The sequence below is a fragment of the Simochromis diagramma genome, unplaced genomic scaffold (genome assembly GCF_900408965.1).
Source record: "Simochromis diagramma unplaced genomic scaffold, fSimDia1.1 OVJJ01000320.1, whole genome shotgun sequence".
Classification (NCBI taxonomy): Eukaryota; Metazoa; Chordata; class Actinopteri; order Cichliformes; family Cichlidae; genus Simochromis; species Simochromis diagramma.
This window is the reverse complement of record NW_024386773.1, coordinates 844,255-863,101: the sequence shown is the minus strand read 5'-3', so window position 1 is coordinate 863,101 and position 18,847 is coordinate 844,255. Positions and strand designations below refer to the sequence as shown.

Here is an 18,847-nt window from a genome sequence, read left to right as displayed (position 1 = left end):
TTTTTCAATATTGTCATTTTCAGATAATTGGTCTTTCTGCATGGCTTATCCCCCTAATAGGATGTTGTTCACTTGAACAGTGAAACTTTAAAGTTCCATGTGCATAAAGCAGTTTTACAAACCAATTTTAGAAGTTTGGGGATCAACATTGACTGACTACAGACAAGAGGTAAAGCAACGGAAGCTGGTGCAGGGATAATAAAGGTGATGATCATTGGTTTCGGCAGAAAAGGTAACTCCCCTCCTCCTCTGCACTTCATCTGTGGGAGTGGCCTCCACTTTCAGGTACCTTGGTGTTTCTCATTGAGAACTTTACCTGGAGCCATAGCACTTGCTACCTACTTACGAAGGGACACCAATTCTTTCTCATGAACCTGAGGTATGCTGGTACTCTGGTGAGGGCGGTGAAAGCCCCACCAGCACAGACATCTACACCAGCAGAAGCAGGGCCGCCTTCTTGGTTTCTAACCAGGGTGCAAATGAGAAATTTTACTTCAAGTCATATGAAAGTGACTTTCAAATCCTTGAAAGGAGAGGGAAAAAAAAAAAAAGGTACCATATAAAATTATGTTGCTGAAATCTGACAATAAAGAGTAATAATACAAGCACTGTTACACAATTTTAAAAAACTCAAAATTTCTACATCCAGATGCATCACAATTCCTTCTGCATAGGTCAGAAAAACAAATCCGGTCTCTCTTTAGTGAACACAATACAATTACTGCATACAAGTTAGTTTTTTAAGGCTCCCTCCAAAAACTCAAAGCTGTACAAAGCAGTGAATTGTTTAAATGGCACATCAGAAGATTCTGACAGAACCCTCACAAAAACACAACAAAGCAAGATCTCAAACAGCTTTTTATTACATTTTCCAATCAATAACAGTACAATTTAGTACAGTATCTATCTTGCATCCAGCTCACCGTGGAACACCAACAGACCGAAATGAAATACAAAAAGTGAATAGGTACATAAGGGTGCAGAGCTCTATAATATTAATGGAAAGAGAAAAGGGAATCCACCTCAGTTGAATTGCATTTTCACTTGTGGCCATACACGAATACATCACATTTATTGTACATCATCGCAGAAAGGAAAAGAAAAAAAAAAAAAGAAAAAAGAAAAAGAAAAAAGTGAAAATATGTCACAACTTTAACAAAAGTGCTTCTGTATACAGTGAAAATGTTGTCATTCAGATGTTCTGATTTTCAATTTAAGACCAATGGAGGGGGGGGGGGGGGGGGATGTACAAAAAGTTTTAGTATGGACAGTGTGTGAGGACACTTCTGTTCCATTGTGTGTGTGAAGATTTGAAGGAGAGAGAAGGACTTTTCAAGGATAGATTTCTCACAATGATTGTTATAATTATTACAAAATTGGCATCAATAGAACTGGTAAGCATAATTTACATTAAGTATGCAGTCAATAATAAGTCTGTTTCCATTCTTGCTCACTCTGGTGCATAGCGTTACCAGTATTAGTACATGATGTATGTATGCAGAGTTTGAGCCAAAAATAAATTGGCCTCTATTAAGTTCAATCAACAGGTTACTCTCCTTTTTGGAAACAAAAGAAAAATCTAGGATTTTTGCACCATTGAAAGCAAGTCTACAGCATGCACATCTAAATTAACTCGTGGCAGACAAAATTAAATGTCTTAACTTAAAACAGACCATTATTTTCAGACATTGATTTTGTACATTTCATTCACAGAGTTGCAACTGCAGTCCCAAGCAAAGGAAGTGTCTATTAAGTCAGGTGAGGTGTTTCACTCAAAGTGGATACGAAACACAAATCCCCTTTCATATAGTAAAATCGAGCCATGCCTCAGTTACCTCAGCACCCTAAACCAAACCCTTCCCACCAAAAGTCAAAGGCATGTACAAGAATTAAGGGGCTTAACTGGATAATTTACTGGTAATAACTCTTTCTGTACTGGAATGAGCATTCATAACTTATAGCATGTGCTTGGTTAGTTAACACAGTATTAGTTGAGAGGCAAAGCTTCATGTGCAAAAGGCTGTGATGAAACAAAAACAGCTAGTATATAAATACATCATGGACATTTTGAAAGCTGCTCGTGTAATATGATCCAAGCTTTTTACTTCTGCATGTTTTTCTCATCTGTCTTATATGATTCACCTGGATTAGAAAGACAAGCTGTAATTCAAACATATCTAAAACCACTAAAGAAATATGACAAAAAAAAAAAAAAAAAAAAAAAAGCCATCAAGAATAACAAACCATCAGAATAGAAATCTTAAAAAAAAAAAAAAAAAAAAAAAAAAAAAAAAAAGGAAAAAAAGTTAAATAATTTGTACAATTACACTCCAACATTTGCTTTCAAGACGCACACATTTGCATGGGATGATAGTGTTGTTTTCTCTTTCAAGGTAACATAAAATGGTCCAAGAAGGAATGCACAAGTTTTGGATTTGATACCACAGGAGATCCTTTCTTAACTAGGTGATAAACAATTGTGCTCTTCTTTGTGTAGGAAAGGCATTGGTTTCCCTTCGTTTTTGTGGTGTCCAAGTCAGTTTAAACAGTGTTGAAGAAGATGCTGTGAACATTCTCAAGTTGTAATGGTCTTCCAGTCAACTTTGGAGTTAAATGAACATCTGAGAAACAAAGAAAGGTTAAATTTAAGATTTGAATAATCTAATCTGACCTACTGTTTAGCCTTTTTTTTTTTTTTAATGTTCTGCCAGGTTAAGACCTTAAAACTTGATGGACAAAGATCAAGCACTGATTGTGTCCCATTACAAACAACAACCAAGTGTGGAACAAGCGTAAAGGTAACTGGATTTTGGAGGGAAATTGGCATTTATTTGGATACAAATGTAAAAAAAATAAAATAATAATAATAATAACAAAAAAGAAAAAAAACCCAAAAAAAAAATATGCAAAAAAAAAAAAAAAAAAAAAAAAAAAAAAACCCCAACAAAAACAAACAAACAATCAAACAGTAAAAGGACCTTCAGGCTTCAATTCCAGATCTTCAGAAAACTGTCCCAGGATCCTGTTGCAACTGCCATGCCATCATCAGTAACTCCCAGGCAGCTAACGCGGTTGTCATGTCCAGCCAACACACCTATAAGCAATCATAATTGTCATTTAGTTAACAGTAGTGCACTAAGGAAATACAGGTCACATCAGTTTGGATGTTACAAAGTGCTCTTGGGATTTACCAACACTAAGGAGATAAAAGGCTTTTTCAGCAATACTAACCAGCACGATCAGCTTTTAGTGTGTCCCACACATTGCAGTTAAAGTCATCATATCCTGCCAGAAGAAGGCGGCCACTCTTTGAGAATGCCACAGAGGTGATGCCACATATGATATTGTCATGAGAATAGATCATTAATTCCTGATCAGCACGCAGATCGAACAGCCTGCAGGTGGCATCATCAGAGCCCGTGGCAAAGGCATTTCCATTAGGGAAAAACTGCAAGTTCCAAAAACAGAAATAATTATTGTCCAATTATCGATTGAAATAACAAACAGGAAACAAATTTAGCAAGCAAAACACTTGTATTTACATGTGTATGGAACTTACACAGATGGCATTAATGTCAGACTCATGGCCAGTAAATGTCTGTCTGCACATGCCCTCTCGAACATCCCAGAGTTTAGCAGAGGCATCACAAGCACCAGAGACAAATAACCTTGAGTCAGGGGCGAGTGACAGGCTCATGACATCACCGGTGTGTCCAGCAAATGTGGTTGTCTGCTGGCCAGTCTCAATGTCCCAAAGTGCACTGTGAAATAAAGGATTTAGAATCAGTTTGCCTGTTGTCTAGCACGTTAACCGCTCATTAACGGAACTCAATGTCATCTTTTCACTCACCAAGTGGTATCTCCAGAGCTTGTAACAATCTGGTTGTCATCAAGAAAGCGACAACAGGACAGGTATCCTAATATTGAGAGTCAATAGAAGTCATTAATACACAAGTGAAAGACAAATGTAGAACTAGCAGTGCACATTTAACCCCTACTTGCAGTTACGGCTAATCATCAATTAGCAGTAAATAGATCAGTTATTTAGAATTCATTGAAAATTAAAAAAAAAAAAAAAAAAGGCTAACACAAATTTTTAAAGCAACATACACCTTATCATGCCACTGTTTTGTTGAATCCAACTATAAGTTAACATAGACAATATGGCAAAAGAAGCATGTTTTAACTGATACTTTGCTGTTTTAGAAGACATTTACAACCATTTACCTGTATGTCCAGCGAGCTCACGGCTCACACGTACATTCCCCTCACGTGTTTTCAGGTTGTAGATGGAACAGATGTTATCTAAGCCACCACAGGCCACATAGTTTCCTGAAGGCGCATATGCGCAAGTCATGACCCAGGAAGATCGAAGTGGAATGGCATGAACCTATAGAGTAACAAACAGACACATGCACAGATACTTAAGTTCCATTTTGTCAAAGAAACAAAATCTTTAAAATAGGATTACATACCTTTTGGAGAGCAATGTTACAATAACTAAATTTGGCATTTAAACACTAACACACAATGTCAGTCTGCCTTTATAAAGCATAAAATAAATGTCAATACTTATTTATACAATTTAGAAAGTACTGCAACTCCTTCACTTTTTACACTTCAAAGTTTCAAGCTTTCTTTTAAACAAGTATTCAGACCCTTTGCTATAGCACTCAACGATGTAGTCAGCTGTGTCCTGCTGGATTTAATGTGTCCTTAAAATTTGTGTGTAGGGCTTCAGTAGAGTTGACCTATGTCAAAATTATTGGATTAAACAGTTTAGAAAGTTCTGCCAGGAAGACAATCATGTCAGCACGTCATCAAAAAGGTCTTTATGGTAGAGTAGTTAGACAGAAGCCAAACACAAGGTTCCTTTAAGAGAAAAGAAAAAAATCTCCAGAGCGCAACAACCTGACTGCAGCAGTGAACCAAAGCTTACAGCAAAGAACGCTCTGGTGGCTTGCTGACAAGTTTCCAATGGTTCCTTCGAGGACAAGCCTAGGCCTGAAATTTAAACTGAACAAAAGATGTTTCTAAACAAACAAAAAAAAAAAAAAAAAACTGCCAAATTCTTTTCAAGTCTAAACTATAAAAATAAGCTATTGTGAGGTACTGCCAGATCACAAAGTAAGTTCTTGTGACCCAAGCTACAACTCAGAAGAGGCTGCACTGTTGAGATATTAGACAGCATCCTGTAAAAATCACGGCCGTAATTTTTCCATTTCAATGGAAACATGATATCAGTCAATAATTTGCTGCTTAGGGACACCATAATGCAACAGCTTAATTAAACAAGAGGATGAAATAACCAGCCTTGCATTAAAGTATCCCATAAACAAATCAAACCTCTATCTACCCTTTAATGTTGGAAGAATTACCCTTTAATCTTTTTATTACCAGCTGGATCATTGTCCACAGTATCATGTTAAATTATATTACCCCAAAAGGTTCTTCAGTATCCCAAACAAGTCAGAAAGCTTTTTAAGGATCCCGAAGAAACTTCTGTCTTTGGTGGAGAAGCCAGATTACCTTTTAGGCATTAAAACAGTGTACTCATTCCTCCGATATCAACAACTGCACACCAGACACATCAGCCTCAGGGGAAAGGGCACAAATGCCTCTTGCTCAGCTGATCTGCAACACTTTTAAATATAAGTTTTCCCTCTTTTCAATTCAACATATCCTCATAGGTTCAAAAAAAATTGTTTTATCCCATAAAGAAATACAACATAGTACAAAAGGAACAACTTAAAAGGTAAACTAAATGTATATAGTTTTATTAATTTCAAGATCACTTTTAGTATCCAATCTATGTAAACATTTTAAAAAATCAGAATGAAGATGACCGCACTTTTTTTGTCTGCGCTTTGTAAGGCTGTGTTGTTATTACCTGTCAACTAGATTAAACACAAGATTTGCCTATTATTCCATTAGTCCTCATTATAAAATAATAATGAAGAAAATTACCTTATTTGTGGTATAGCTATCCCAAATAATAAGTTTGCCATCTTGAGAGGCACTGACCAAGAGCCTACAAAAAAAGAAAAGAACAGTAATATGAACATCACTAACACAGTATCCAGGGGTTGTCACGCATCTATTTTTTTATCCAGAGTTAAAAACAATAGAAAAATATGCATAAACTGCTGAAAGACACAAAGTTCACTATGCTCCACAAATCATATTCTGGCTGTTAGGTTTTTACCTAGAATCTGTTCCCCAATGCATGGCATATATTTTAGCCAAATGGCCCCGCAGCGTTCGTCTTGTACGCATCTGGATTCGGCCAACAGGGTCAATGTTAGCTGTGATCTGTAAAACATTAAGTGCTATAAGGTTCATTTCCCATCAAATGCTTTTCAACCCAAACACTATGAAAAGTTAAATGTTACCTGTGATAGTGTGGCATCTGCACATGCTTTCCTGGCATCCTGAGGAGACACCAAAAAAAAAAAAAAAAAAAAAAAAAAAAGGGGGGGGGGGGGGGGGGGGGTCAACACTTTGGTCAGACATTTTCCATCTCACACCAGTCTCGACTGGAAGGGCTGTCAGATTTTTCAGAATAAACGTCTGTATGCTTTTATGTGGAGAAGTGATACTTTGTTACTCACTCTGATCTGATTCTTGAGCTGCTCTGCCTCTTGGCGTAACTGGTCCAGTTCACTCATCTTATTCTGCTTTTTCAATTACCTTACTCCAGCTACCACGGGCACTTGTTGCTCTAAAAAAGCAACAAAAACAAAGGAAATATGAGGAACTTTAATCTTTCAAGAAAACCATTTTAAAATCAAAGCTGTAATGAAGACAAACGCAAAATGGGTCTGAACGCAGCTCACAGACCTGCAGTGGATAAAGATTTTCACCGAGATTGTTTTGATTGAATTGATGGGGGAAAAAAAAAAAAAAAAAAAAAAAAAAAAGGAAAAGAATTGTTTACCTACAATATGTCCAATGTGCAGTTCATGCTTCAACCTTACTTTCCCACCTCAATGTCACCAGCTAAATCCTGACACACAATTCATATTGCCAGACAAATCTTGTTAACGCATGACTTTCCAGTGATCCGAAAAGCAGTCATTATCCTGTTGACCTCAATCCCTGGGATACTAAGAATTTCAGTGATCAATAAGCCACTTATATTAATACAGAGCCGCGAGGCACGCTCAAAGTTCAGCTAATAAACTATATACATATTAATTTTACTGATGATTGAGAGAGATATATATATATATATATATATATATATTATATATATATATATATATATATATATATATATATATATATACACACATACATATACATATATATACACATACATACATACATACACACATACATACATACACACATACACACATACACACATACACACATACATACATACACACATACATACATACATACATATATATATATATATATATATATACATACATACATACATATATATATACATACATATACACACATCTATCATTCCCAGTGTGTCTGAAATCAGTTTCTTTGTATGAGACACTGATTTCATTCACATGTAAGATATCAGGAAAAAGACAAAAGCTCAGCAATGCAATACTGAACTAAAACTGCATTTAGCATGACAGATTCATCTACCATTTTAATTTCTGTTATGGTTGGAACATTTGTTAACTGTCCATTTCAGTAACGTCCACGTCAGCATACTTAAGAGTAACGAAAAGTAAGGTTTTCCTAAGATAGAAGAATGAAACACCTAAAAGATGGCTGCAATCAACAGGTAGGAATGGATTTATGAATATAGTATTGAATTTAATAATAAGGTCAGTAGGAGGATTATTAGTTGGACAAATGTTCTTATACTGACTCCAGTTATCCTGTAAGACAAATAACCTTGTGGTAAAATCCATCTAATGAATTATGAAAGTGCAGTGAACAAAAATACTTTACAAAACCAACCTGAAGCTGCACACGGGACATCTCTTTGCATTTAAAATGGGAAACGGATACTTCTGTATTGAACTGCAAAGAGTAAATAAGTTACCAACCTGAAGTGGAGAAAACACTCAGTTTTGACCAAATGTAAGATCAGCCATAATTTTCTACAGATTCAAGAGTTATTGTATTCTTAGAACATGTGAACGCTTGGAAGCCAAATTCTTTCTAAAGAATTGTAACTTCCTTCTATTATACGGATACTGAAGACGACGGTCACAAAGTTAAACTCAGAATTTTTACTTGTTACACATGTAACAGCTTAAAAGTGAAAAATAAATAACATTACCAAACCTAATTAACCCAGAAATTAAAAACAAAATGCAGTACAGATTTAAATATGATTGTAAAGTGACTAAAGATCAAGTTAACTAGCACTGCCCTACTAGTTACCTTACCTTGTGTTTTTCTGTCAGCTCACCTATGTTACTAGAAGTTGCAGGACAAGACTGAACGTCTTCTCAACCTTATCTACACTATCGTTTAAGTTGTCTGACTGGTTGGCCTTTCTAACTCAAGTTATCCTCTTATGCTCATTAATCTTATAATAAATGTGTCATGGAACGCAATCATGATTAAGCATCATCCAGTGACAGCAGGATGCCATTCTCACCTTGAAAACCTCTTAAAACATAATTTTAAAACTATATTCCCAACTTCTCTCAACCTGAGAAAAATAAAAGAACTAATAATTGAAGTTAGAAATATTTACTACACTAATGTAGAGTTTCCTGTCTTAACTTTAAGTATAATTAATCCCATGAACTCAAAAATAAAACATAAGAGTTTTTTATTTAGTACACAGAGTTGGAAACAACTACAGAAAAAGGAGGTTAGATAAGTAACTCTGCCTGATTTTGAACTTTTCCAATGAATTTAAATTAAATTCTTTTAAGTTAAACTGATGAGTATCTATCACAACTAAACTATGAAAAGCTGTTAGTTTTAAAGTGCTACTCAATGTTCAATGTTTTAAATTCAAACTTGAGTCCGATGAAATAAGACACCTACATCTTTTTTGTCCTTTCTTAAACTGCCAAATTCCCCAAAAAATAAAAATAAATTCCAGCGGCAAATGTTAATGTGGAATAGCCTGAAGTCATGTTATAAATCTGAGTTTTAAATATTCTACATTCAGAAATAAAAAAATAAATAAAATACAAATTCAATCTTGTTGACCTCTGTGGATGCTTACAGTTAAGGAGTTCCTCTCCCTCATCACTTCTCCTTTCCAAGCGCCTGATCAGGGTCAGCTGACTGCATGATAAACAATGAGCAGTGGCAAACAGCCTGAAGTTGCAGCTCACTAGTTTTCAAGTCCCTTAAGGGCAGATTGTGTCTGCTATTTTAGGTGTCTTCTACATTTTCAGTTAAATGTGTATGTTTCACTAGATAAACAAACATTTGTTCTCAAGAACATACCGGCTTATCTGTACTGTTAAATAATAATAATAATGCAATGTTTCACAGGTCTAAAGCTGGATCACAGAAAAAGCCATAACCAGCAGTATCACTGAGCAACTCCATAATCCTAAAAGCTAAAATCCTCAGTCAATGAGTCTCTAATCCTATCCATGTCCACTAATGTAAACAGCTGGCAAAGCCTGTCCAGGCATTAGAAATATGTTTTTCCAATCATAAAAGGATGAGATTAATCTTAATTCTTTTACACACAACTAATCCAGGCACTTGCTTTGAGAAATTGCCAGGATTTTCAGCTTCCAATGACATCGCAACCATATTACAGATCCTCTCATGCAGTTGTGACCAGATACAAGTAGGACTACTTTCTGAAGGAATCCAGTAACATACAATTAATTTCAAAACACTATTGGTAGTTTTAACAACAATGCAAACAGATTTTGTGACAGAAATAAAATGTACTAGTATCAATCAACAGCATGAACTAACGTGTTTGTGTGCAAAGGTTTAACCAACAGTGTATGGGTTGTACTGATAGTTGACACAGACATTGTGTGCAGTACTGTGATTTGCCTACAACAGTCACAATGAAATCATTTGCATTGGACTTTGCGTTGCATTTGAATGGCTGCCGGATAGCTGTTTTAACTCCGCTTTTGGTTTGAATTTGTTTAGTAGGTTACTCTACAGAGGCTGCACGCACATTTCAGGAGGAAATTACACGCAATTCTGCACAATAAGGTGGCAAAAATACTGAGTGCTGCACAGTGTAAAAATAATATGACTTGCACTGAAGATGCAGCTAAACGCCATCTTGCAGACTGCTGTCCGCTAGTTAGCTTGTTAGCAAGCTCGACAGAGTAGGCCTGCAGGCAGGGCAGAGCTAATATTCAAAAAATTAGTCACCTTATTAAGAACAGTTACACACAAGGGTTAAAAATGCCTGGAAACGAGCAGAGTCAATGTAACGCAACACTCGCAAAATTTCATAACACGCGAACCAAATAGCCAGAATTATCTAATGCAAAATAACGTAACCACAGTCACTTCAGGGAAGACTCCGCCGCTCTTCCGCAATTATACAGAGTGCTATGTAGTTAGCTTTTAAGCAACAGTGGGTAAACCAGAAAACTGGCTTGTGAATTGGCCTTCGGAGATCCACTTACTTACATACTAACAATCTTGTTAAACGCAGTACTTCCAAGTTAATTTGATTACCACGTAAATTTATTTGGTCCTTTTAATCTTGCAGCAGACGGAGGGAGGGGGAAGACTGTAAAACTGCAAGGTCGGGCGGCGATGGCCTGTTTTACTCCAGCAAGCGACAAATGCAAGAAGAAAAAAAGGGGGGAGGGAAGGGGGGCTGGGTGTTTTTCATAAAGCAAATGACCTTTCAGAAAATAAGCGAATACAGAAAGAAAAAATAAACTAAATCCATGAAACCTGCAAGTTAGCTGGCTGTTGATAAGTAATGTTCCCAACACGAGTTAAGGCGTTGCATCGACGCGGCCGTTTTGTTGCAGACAGGCACCGATATGCTAACTTATTTGCTCGGCTGGTAAAAACAGGGTGTAAACGCGGCAATGGCATTTACGTTAAATAAGTGTTGCAATTTAATCCACAGAAGCGTGCGCAGTTAACAAGTGATGCTATAACCCACTCTTTTTAATCACAAGAAAAACACTGTTTGCTGTTATTACGGGACGTTTATTGTTCCAGCCCAACCCAGTATGTCATCATCAACTCACAAAATCTTTAAATATACCATTTCGATTATAATGTAAGTCAGTGCAATCAGTGAAGCTTTAAATTTAAGCATGATTACTGCAGTTGTCTCTTATATCATATGGTTATCAATGCATTTTATATCAAGAAGCACCTCCGCTGGGCCAACATTATTACTTAAACGCCAGCCAGAAGCTTCCGCCGACATTAATTGTAGCTAACGTTGCTCAGATGCTTGGATACTAGTTAAGTTCTGTCATTTAATTTGCAGCTAATACTCTACACCGGGATCCACCGATGCAAACACTCTTATGGCAAAATAGCCAACTTAATGCTAGCTAACCCCTGCTAACTAGAAGGCTAGGCTACTGCTACCCCACCCCCGGGCAGTTCAATTCCGCCACAATTCATTAGCTAAAGGTAGAACAGTTACAATTACAGCTCTAAAAGCAGTGTGCTGGTCGCTTCATTTTGCCTTACCTGATTCAATTTGCGCCTGTTTTTGAGTTTGGGCATTGACTGGAACACGGGACGGTGTGTATCTCCGATCCACGCATCAACGAACACCACAACGCTAGCTTACTAACTAGCTTAAGCCAGCTAGCGTAGTTTTCCGAGGAGTAGCCCTTCCCGAACGCAGGCTACGGCTGGGGGAGCTTGACAACCTCAGTCAACCAACCGGAGAGGGGACGGAGAGGGGGGAATCACACCCACTAAAGCCCTTTAATGAAGGCACTGCCCAGGCAGATAAAAAGCCAATCTTTAAATTCACTAAAGCTCACCCAACAAGACAGCCTACTGTCTCCCTTTTGCCGAGCTTAACATCTGCCCTTTCCGTAGTAACACTCTTGTCCGGCCACCGAGCGATGAGATGGGCGCGGTAACCCTGCAGTCAGCGCTGGGAAACCCCACGTTGCAGCAGAGAGGGAGAGAGAACCTTCGATTGGAGTTCTATAACTGGAGATGCTACAATTATCATCAGCCCCCTTGCAGCGATGTTTAGCACGTCTAATTTTGTACAGGCGTATTTAATTCGAGCACAATACAGTTTAAGAGAGCACAGTGTTCGCTTATGTTCTCAGCAAAGGAGCCGAAGTTAAAGATCGAGTAAACAGGGCCCCAACTTCGCTTCTAAAGTAGGAAGTGGTAATCATGATTTCAGTACAGTGCTGTAGGGGGGGGGGGCATTTGCTCCCTTCCCGATTTCTTAGTTTTTCGTATATTTTCCACTCTTGTTGATAAAATGCACTTTTTAAAAAATGATTATTTCATTTATTAACTGTGAAAGAAGATATCCAAACCCTATGGCCCTACGTGAAAACATAATTACCCAGCTACTTCCCCAAATCCCCTTTGTGAAATTATGAATTAACTGTGAGTAACCACATTTTTTTTCTTCTGAAAACTGAGTCAATTTCAGGAGCTACACTCAGGCCTGATTACTGCCAGACCTGCAGAATCAAGACATCAAGTAATTAAATAGCAAGTTAAAAGGTCTCAAAAGCAACCCAAGAATAGATGATAAAGCCACTCACATCTATCATTCTGGGTTACAAATCCATTTCCAAGATTTTTTTCCAGTCAACCACGGTGAAGGCCATTATCCACAAATTAAAAAAACGTAGAACAGAGGTGAACCTTCCCATGAGTGGCCGATCTGTCAAAATTACTCCATGAGTGCACCGACGACTCATCCAGGAGGTCACAAAGAACCCATTACAACATCTAAAGAACTGGAAGCCTCAGTTATTGCACTTAAGGTCAAAGTTCATGATTCAAAATAAGAAAACAACTGGGGAAAAAACACTCAGAAAAATTGTATGATTACTTTTTCAACATATGCCGCGATGCAATGCAATTTTCTGCTGGAAAATCTTGTTGGTGAGCATACATATCAATGCTACTTTGATTGCACCAGCAGCCAAAATGCTCTTGCAGAGTGAGTATACACACCCTAGCAAAGACACAATGACATAGCTGCTACTTGACCCTGCCTCAACATTCCATGAATCCCTAACTGATAGAGTAGGGGGTAGGTAAGATTTTTTTTTTCCAGAGGGCCGCACAGGCTTAAAAAATCCAAATGAAAAAGTTGTTATATACATTTTAAATTAGCCTACATCTTGCCAGTTGTATGATATGTACTACTGCACTACTACTAGGTCACTGATATTAAAAAACAAAACAAAAACCCAGCACTGAATAAAATTAAATAGCTGTGTGGACCCAGTGCAGTCATTCACCTCAAGATTCCTTCATCAATGATTACACTCTGATTTCACTGGCATTTGTTTTGCTTTTCTCTTAGGACATCGGGGGTTAGATTGAGATGGTTCAAGGCTCATCCCTGCCCTCGAGCATTATTTTACCCATGTGAGCTATAGTGCATTTGTGAGATGGCATGAAACAAACCTTATCTGTTCCCACCCCACAATCCATGGGACCCAAAGGATCCTCTGCCAACTTCATAGTGCCAGATACCACAGGACACCCCCAGAGGTCCCGTTTCATGACCTGACAGAATAAAGCTATTTTGGTGGCATGAGCGGTTTTGATATTTAATTTAGTCATACTAAGCAGTCATCTGATGCACAAATACACTCGTAAAAAAATCCTAATTAGACCCAGTTCATGTAAGAAATACATACTAGACAAACTAGAATATAAGAATCCAATTAATCCATACCAGAAAAAATAAGTAGCTCGGGAATGTCATACAGGGGAAAAAAACCTGCAATGGATTTGGTTGAGTAAATGTAGTAAAGACGTTAACTAAAGTTCCACATGTAATCACCTGTCAGGCAAATTTCTTAGCTACCTAGTTAGCGACTACCAACCTCTTTGTCTCACTTGCCTCACAAATTCCATCTTATTCATACCCGTCACCACATCCGCTCATTATCTAAGCCCTCGCTGCATCTTGTCCATCCTTCCTCTTTCAATCAGACTACTCTCCCTTCTCTCCATTTTCAAGATACCATCTGGAGCTCAAAGTAGGCTCAGATGACATAAGACCTGATCTTCCTATATTCATTTCCTTCTCGCATCATCCATTCATCATCCATCACTACCCTGCATAACTAAACCTTGAAAACCTTGAATCGATTATTGGTACTGATGGTCCACATATATATAAAAATATAAAGACAAGATGGGAATCGGTAACATTGAAACTAGTGTTTGACAAATCTCTTCTTAATACACAGCATGTGAAAAGCCACTGTGTTTACCTTTCCCTCTTTATTTTTGTTAGACTCACATTTTACGACAGGATTTATCTACTATAATCTTTTCCATCAGCAAAACGAAGAATACATAGAATCTCTTTAGTACCATACCTCTGAGTGACCCCGTGGAATAAAAACAAATGGCATAACATTTGGATTATCATGACCATCTTTATTATGGCTTGTCAGTATCATTTTAATATTACATTTTGATCATGAATGAAAGCAGTTATTTGATTTCAACATGCAGATGCAGAAAGAAAAGTATTCCCACATTGCTGTGTAAGTTATAATTCAATGTATGTGAATTCTCCCGGTCATATTATTTTTATTTGCAAATGTCACAATGATCTATTAGTCATGTAATTGCTTAACTCGAAGGACAGGAACCTGGTAAATTCAGCTCATGAAATTCACCTGACAGCTGGTAGTAATGTTTAAAAAAAAGTAACTATTATCTCGTTGCCTATTACCTAATCTACATATTAAATGCTAATAGCTTCACATAACTTTTAATTTTGATTTCTATGTTGTGTCCTTTTAAATTCTGCACTCTGCACTGAATTAGCTCACAAGAGGAATGAGGTGTACACTGATACACAGCTCTTTCACTCAGCTAACAAATGTGAAATTCTTAATGTTCCCATTGTAATGTTGAAAATAACATCTTGCAGTTGAGTGCCTCCTTATTTGGATGTCAGCTTTCATAAAAGTCACCGGGGGGCTGTGCAAACACCTGCTAATGGGCCACACTAAGCTAATTGCAGTTCCCATAACTGTGTCGTCATGTGACACTGAGGTCACACAAAAATGCATCTGCTTGTTTACAATATTTTGCTGCGTTGCTGTTACTTTCTCTAAAAATACGGATATTTGACGAATTTAAAGCTATACAAACTAGTTATTTTCCAGTGTAGCTGTGTTGCATTTGATGGGTGAGATCAGTATCAAATTATTCCTCATGGGTGATTAGCAAGTCCATCCTCTAAGTGCCATAAATGGTCTTCTGGCAGGCTTTTCTAAACTCTGGGGAAAGAGCATTAAACATTTAGAAATGATGAGGCTAAGACATCCTCTTATTGTGCATTAAGTGTTTTCGGTACACACAGTACTTGCACTGACTCGTTTCTATATAATCCTGAAAAATTGGTGAGTATGCTATCTTGAGAATTAACTATTAATAGTTATTAATTTGAATAATATCTAAAATGACTAACTTGAAATGAGAGGTTTTAGGATCATGATTAACAATCCTCTAATAAATATTGTTGGCAGCATAAAACTGCAGCTTCTTAAAAAGTTTCCCCATTTTCATTTCCTTCCAGGTCAGCAAATTATCACAAGTACAGATCAAAAAATACAATGTAATTTTTGAGATGTTTGATGAAGAAGGAAATGGAGAAGTGAAGACCCAAGAGCTAGAGAGGATGATGAGTTTAACTGGAATCAATCCTACCAAGAGCGAGCTCATCCAGATGGCCAAAGATGTGGACAAAGAAGATACCTGCAAAATTCCTTGCTATGGGAATAAAAACCCTCTGTCTTACTCTGCAGAGTTCTTGAGCTACCCATAATTTCTCCATATGTTCTCTATAGTGATCTTAGACTGAAGAATAGCAAATATTTTCTTTGGCCATTGGCTGCTTTTTCACTCATTTTCAGCCCAGTTCTTGCCCCTGACCATTTTCATAGGATTTTTCTTTTGTTTGTTAAACCATTTCACCTCAACATACAAATCATTCAAGCATTAAAAAAGCACCAAAGTCAAGAGGTGAACCAGTGTTGTGTCTACATGTAACAGACAACGTATCTTTGGGCACTTTGTTACTATCAGCTCTTCTCAAAAATGCAAAATTTGTTCTATAAAAGAGCTTTGAATGTCCTCCAAGAAGCGTGGAAAACATTTCTTGAAGACTTCTTAAAGAAATTACAAGAAAATCTGGCAAAGAGAGTTCAGGCTGTGTGGAAGAATGAAGGTGGTCATACCAAATATTGACTCTCAAGTGTACAAACACCGTTTCTGCCTTATATACTAAATTTCAAATTATGTTTGAACATGTTTCAATAAATCACTGCACCTATTCATCATTTTCTTAGCAAAACATGCTAGGCATGGCATGGCTCAAGACTTTTGCAATGTACTGTATCTATCTAGCAAGTGGACATAGAACTTTCTAAGGTTCTACTTCTGTTGTCTGCTGATTGAGCTTTAATCAAGTTGTTGCAGTTGTTATGCTTTATTATACTGTGTTGCACGTAAACCGGTTCTATTTACATACTTTAGAAATGTCTTTTTATACATCCACTGCACGTTAATGTGCGCATTAGTGGAAGCTTCATCTCTTTAAAATCAGCCCAAACCAGACAAGTAAAATGCTGTAGCGATAATGTGGCTTATTCAACTTAGGAAAAGTGCTGATATGAAATTGATGTTTGTTGTTTGTTGATCTGATAAATTAATCTTAAGATATTTGTGGTATTATCCTCTGTGCCTATTTGGGCCCAGAATTTTAATACACATCTTAATCGATTAAGGATTTATGAAGCAGCTTTCCCAGAGAACAATAATATTCCAAAATGCATTTAAAAACATTATGTATGCCGCAGTCTTACTGCAGGTTTCTCTGTGAATCACTAGGTGGCATTGTTTTACAGTGTGTAACCTGAGAAGTGTCTAGTGGTTCTATGATTATTTGCATTGCCGAATCTCCCAAGCAACCGAAAATACACACACACACACACACACACACACACACACACACACACACACACACACACACACACACACACACACACACACACACACACACAGATTCCAACATTTAAACTATTAAATTATACATTTATTTGTTAATTTTTGTAGAAATGAAATGCTCATTGTTCCTCAGTTGTTCCTAGTGTGATTTAAAAGTTTCTTGCATTTGTGAAATGAATGATATAATGAATTAACCATTATATGACCTGTGATGCACTGAAACACTGCATTCCTGGGAATTAACTTATGCTGAAGTATAGTTTTCATGTCACTTTAACTTAGCAAAACTGTGTTAGTTATGTTATGTGTCATTTCATCTGAAGAACTGGAGGAAATATTGCAATTTCCTTTCCTGTTTCCGATTTCCTATTGTCTTCCCTGCTCTCTTTACACCTCCCTCCTCCGTTTTCTGTCTGAACCAATGCAAGCTGAGACATACCCACAATTTTGATATATACAAAATGCCCTGTGTAGACAAGCTAGTGAAATCATACTTCAGGATCAGTATTAGTAAAAAAATATTATTATTTTTAGCACATACACACAGTGTGAGAAGTATAACACCATTGAAGAGATGGTGCAGAAAGCTGCTTCTGGTCAGAAGGAAAAAACACACAAATTTGAATGAGTTGGCCGGGTTTGCAAAATAAAATTACTGGAAATGGACAGATGCAAGGGTGTCGATGGTCACACTCTCATCCAGTCGTGTTGCATCACAAGACACAATAAGACAGCTCATCAAGTTGTTTCACTAACTCATCATACACAAGGTATTTTGTAGAGGGTATATCAGCCATGGCAGTGTTTGACTTGAAAAAAACAACTTTAACCTCCACATTTCATCTTCTTTCTCAAATTGGACAATAATTTATAATTTTCTTAATGTGGCCCTAATACGCCATCGTAGTTTCACTTAGTGTTAATTGGAATTTGTCTTTAGTATTTTTTTCATGTTTAATATCAGTGTAGGCAGATATCAGATGGAGACTGATTATGAAGGCATGTTATATGCATTCTCTTTTATATTTTATCATTTTGATGATTGTGATTAATTTTATTTTTTTCAAATCAATCAGAAAATGTTTAGTGTATCATATCAAGTCATTATTGCTTTTACACATTTTATCTAAATCTACAAATGAGCTTCCTCTGAAGGGTGGCTGCCGGGTCTATTAGATATTGAGTTAGGAGCTCAGTAATTCATGAAGGGTTTGAAACTCCTAACAGTCCACAATTAAAAGGATCCGGCTTATTTAGTTTTGGGATCTGACTAGGGTCCCTCTTGGGTGCTTCCTCTGTGAGGTATTTTAGGCATACCCAACTAAGAGGAGATCCTGAGACAGATCTGGGTCCTTATTTTTATTTTTTCAGAATTTGTGGCAATGATGACTGGAAACTTGTTCAAAATGACTTGAAGAATCTACAGATTTGCTTAAAATCGACAAAAAAAATGGAAAATAAAATGTGTTCAGTCACTTATCTGTGTGGTGATTTTTGTGCAACTGTGCAAATCCTTACCAGTGAAACAAAATTTTAATGCTAATTTCTCTACTGGTTTCTTCTTCTGTTCATGTGTTCCTGGGGGAATTCGGGTCATTGAGGTTCGGACAGAAGACATCACAGGGTTAATTTCCTCAGACCTGCCACCCGGATGCAGTCATTCACACGGGTCTGACAGCATCTGGTGTGCAGTCCCATTAAATCCCATTCTCATCCTTGCAAAGCCAAACAGACAGCTGAGGGAGCC

The 18,847-nt window shown here is 37.2% G+C and overlaps 1 protein-coding gene across 2 annotated transcripts; it reads right to left on the bottom strand.

Moving 5' to 3' along the window:
- Positions 1-840: 840 nt before the first annotated feature.
- On the bottom strand, positions 841-12,046 carry gnb1b (guanine nucleotide binding protein (G protein), beta polypeptide 1b). 2 transcript variants are annotated; one of them, XM_040001641.1, is made up of 11 exons: positions 11,901-12,046; positions 6,612-6,721; positions 6,393-6,431; positions 6,206-6,312; positions 5,968-6,031; positions 4,228-4,390; positions 3,851-3,917; positions 3,560-3,761; positions 3,232-3,448; positions 2,979-3,094; positions 841-2,621 (listed from the first exon to the last, which is right to left on the bottom strand). In XM_040001641.1, exons 2-10 carry the CDS (start codon positions 6,666-6,668, stop codon positions 2,988-2,990), a joined length of 1,023 nt encoding a protein of 340 aa, XP_039857575.1. In that variant the 5' UTR covers positions 6,669-6,721; positions 11,901-12,046; the 3' UTR covers positions 841-2,621; positions 2,979-2,987. The 2 variants fall into 2 exon arrangements, with proteins under 2 accessions (XP_039857575.1, XP_039857565.1); XM_040001631.1 differs by having other exon boundaries at positions 11,599-12,042.
- Positions 12,047-18,847: the final 6,801 nt, after the last annotated feature.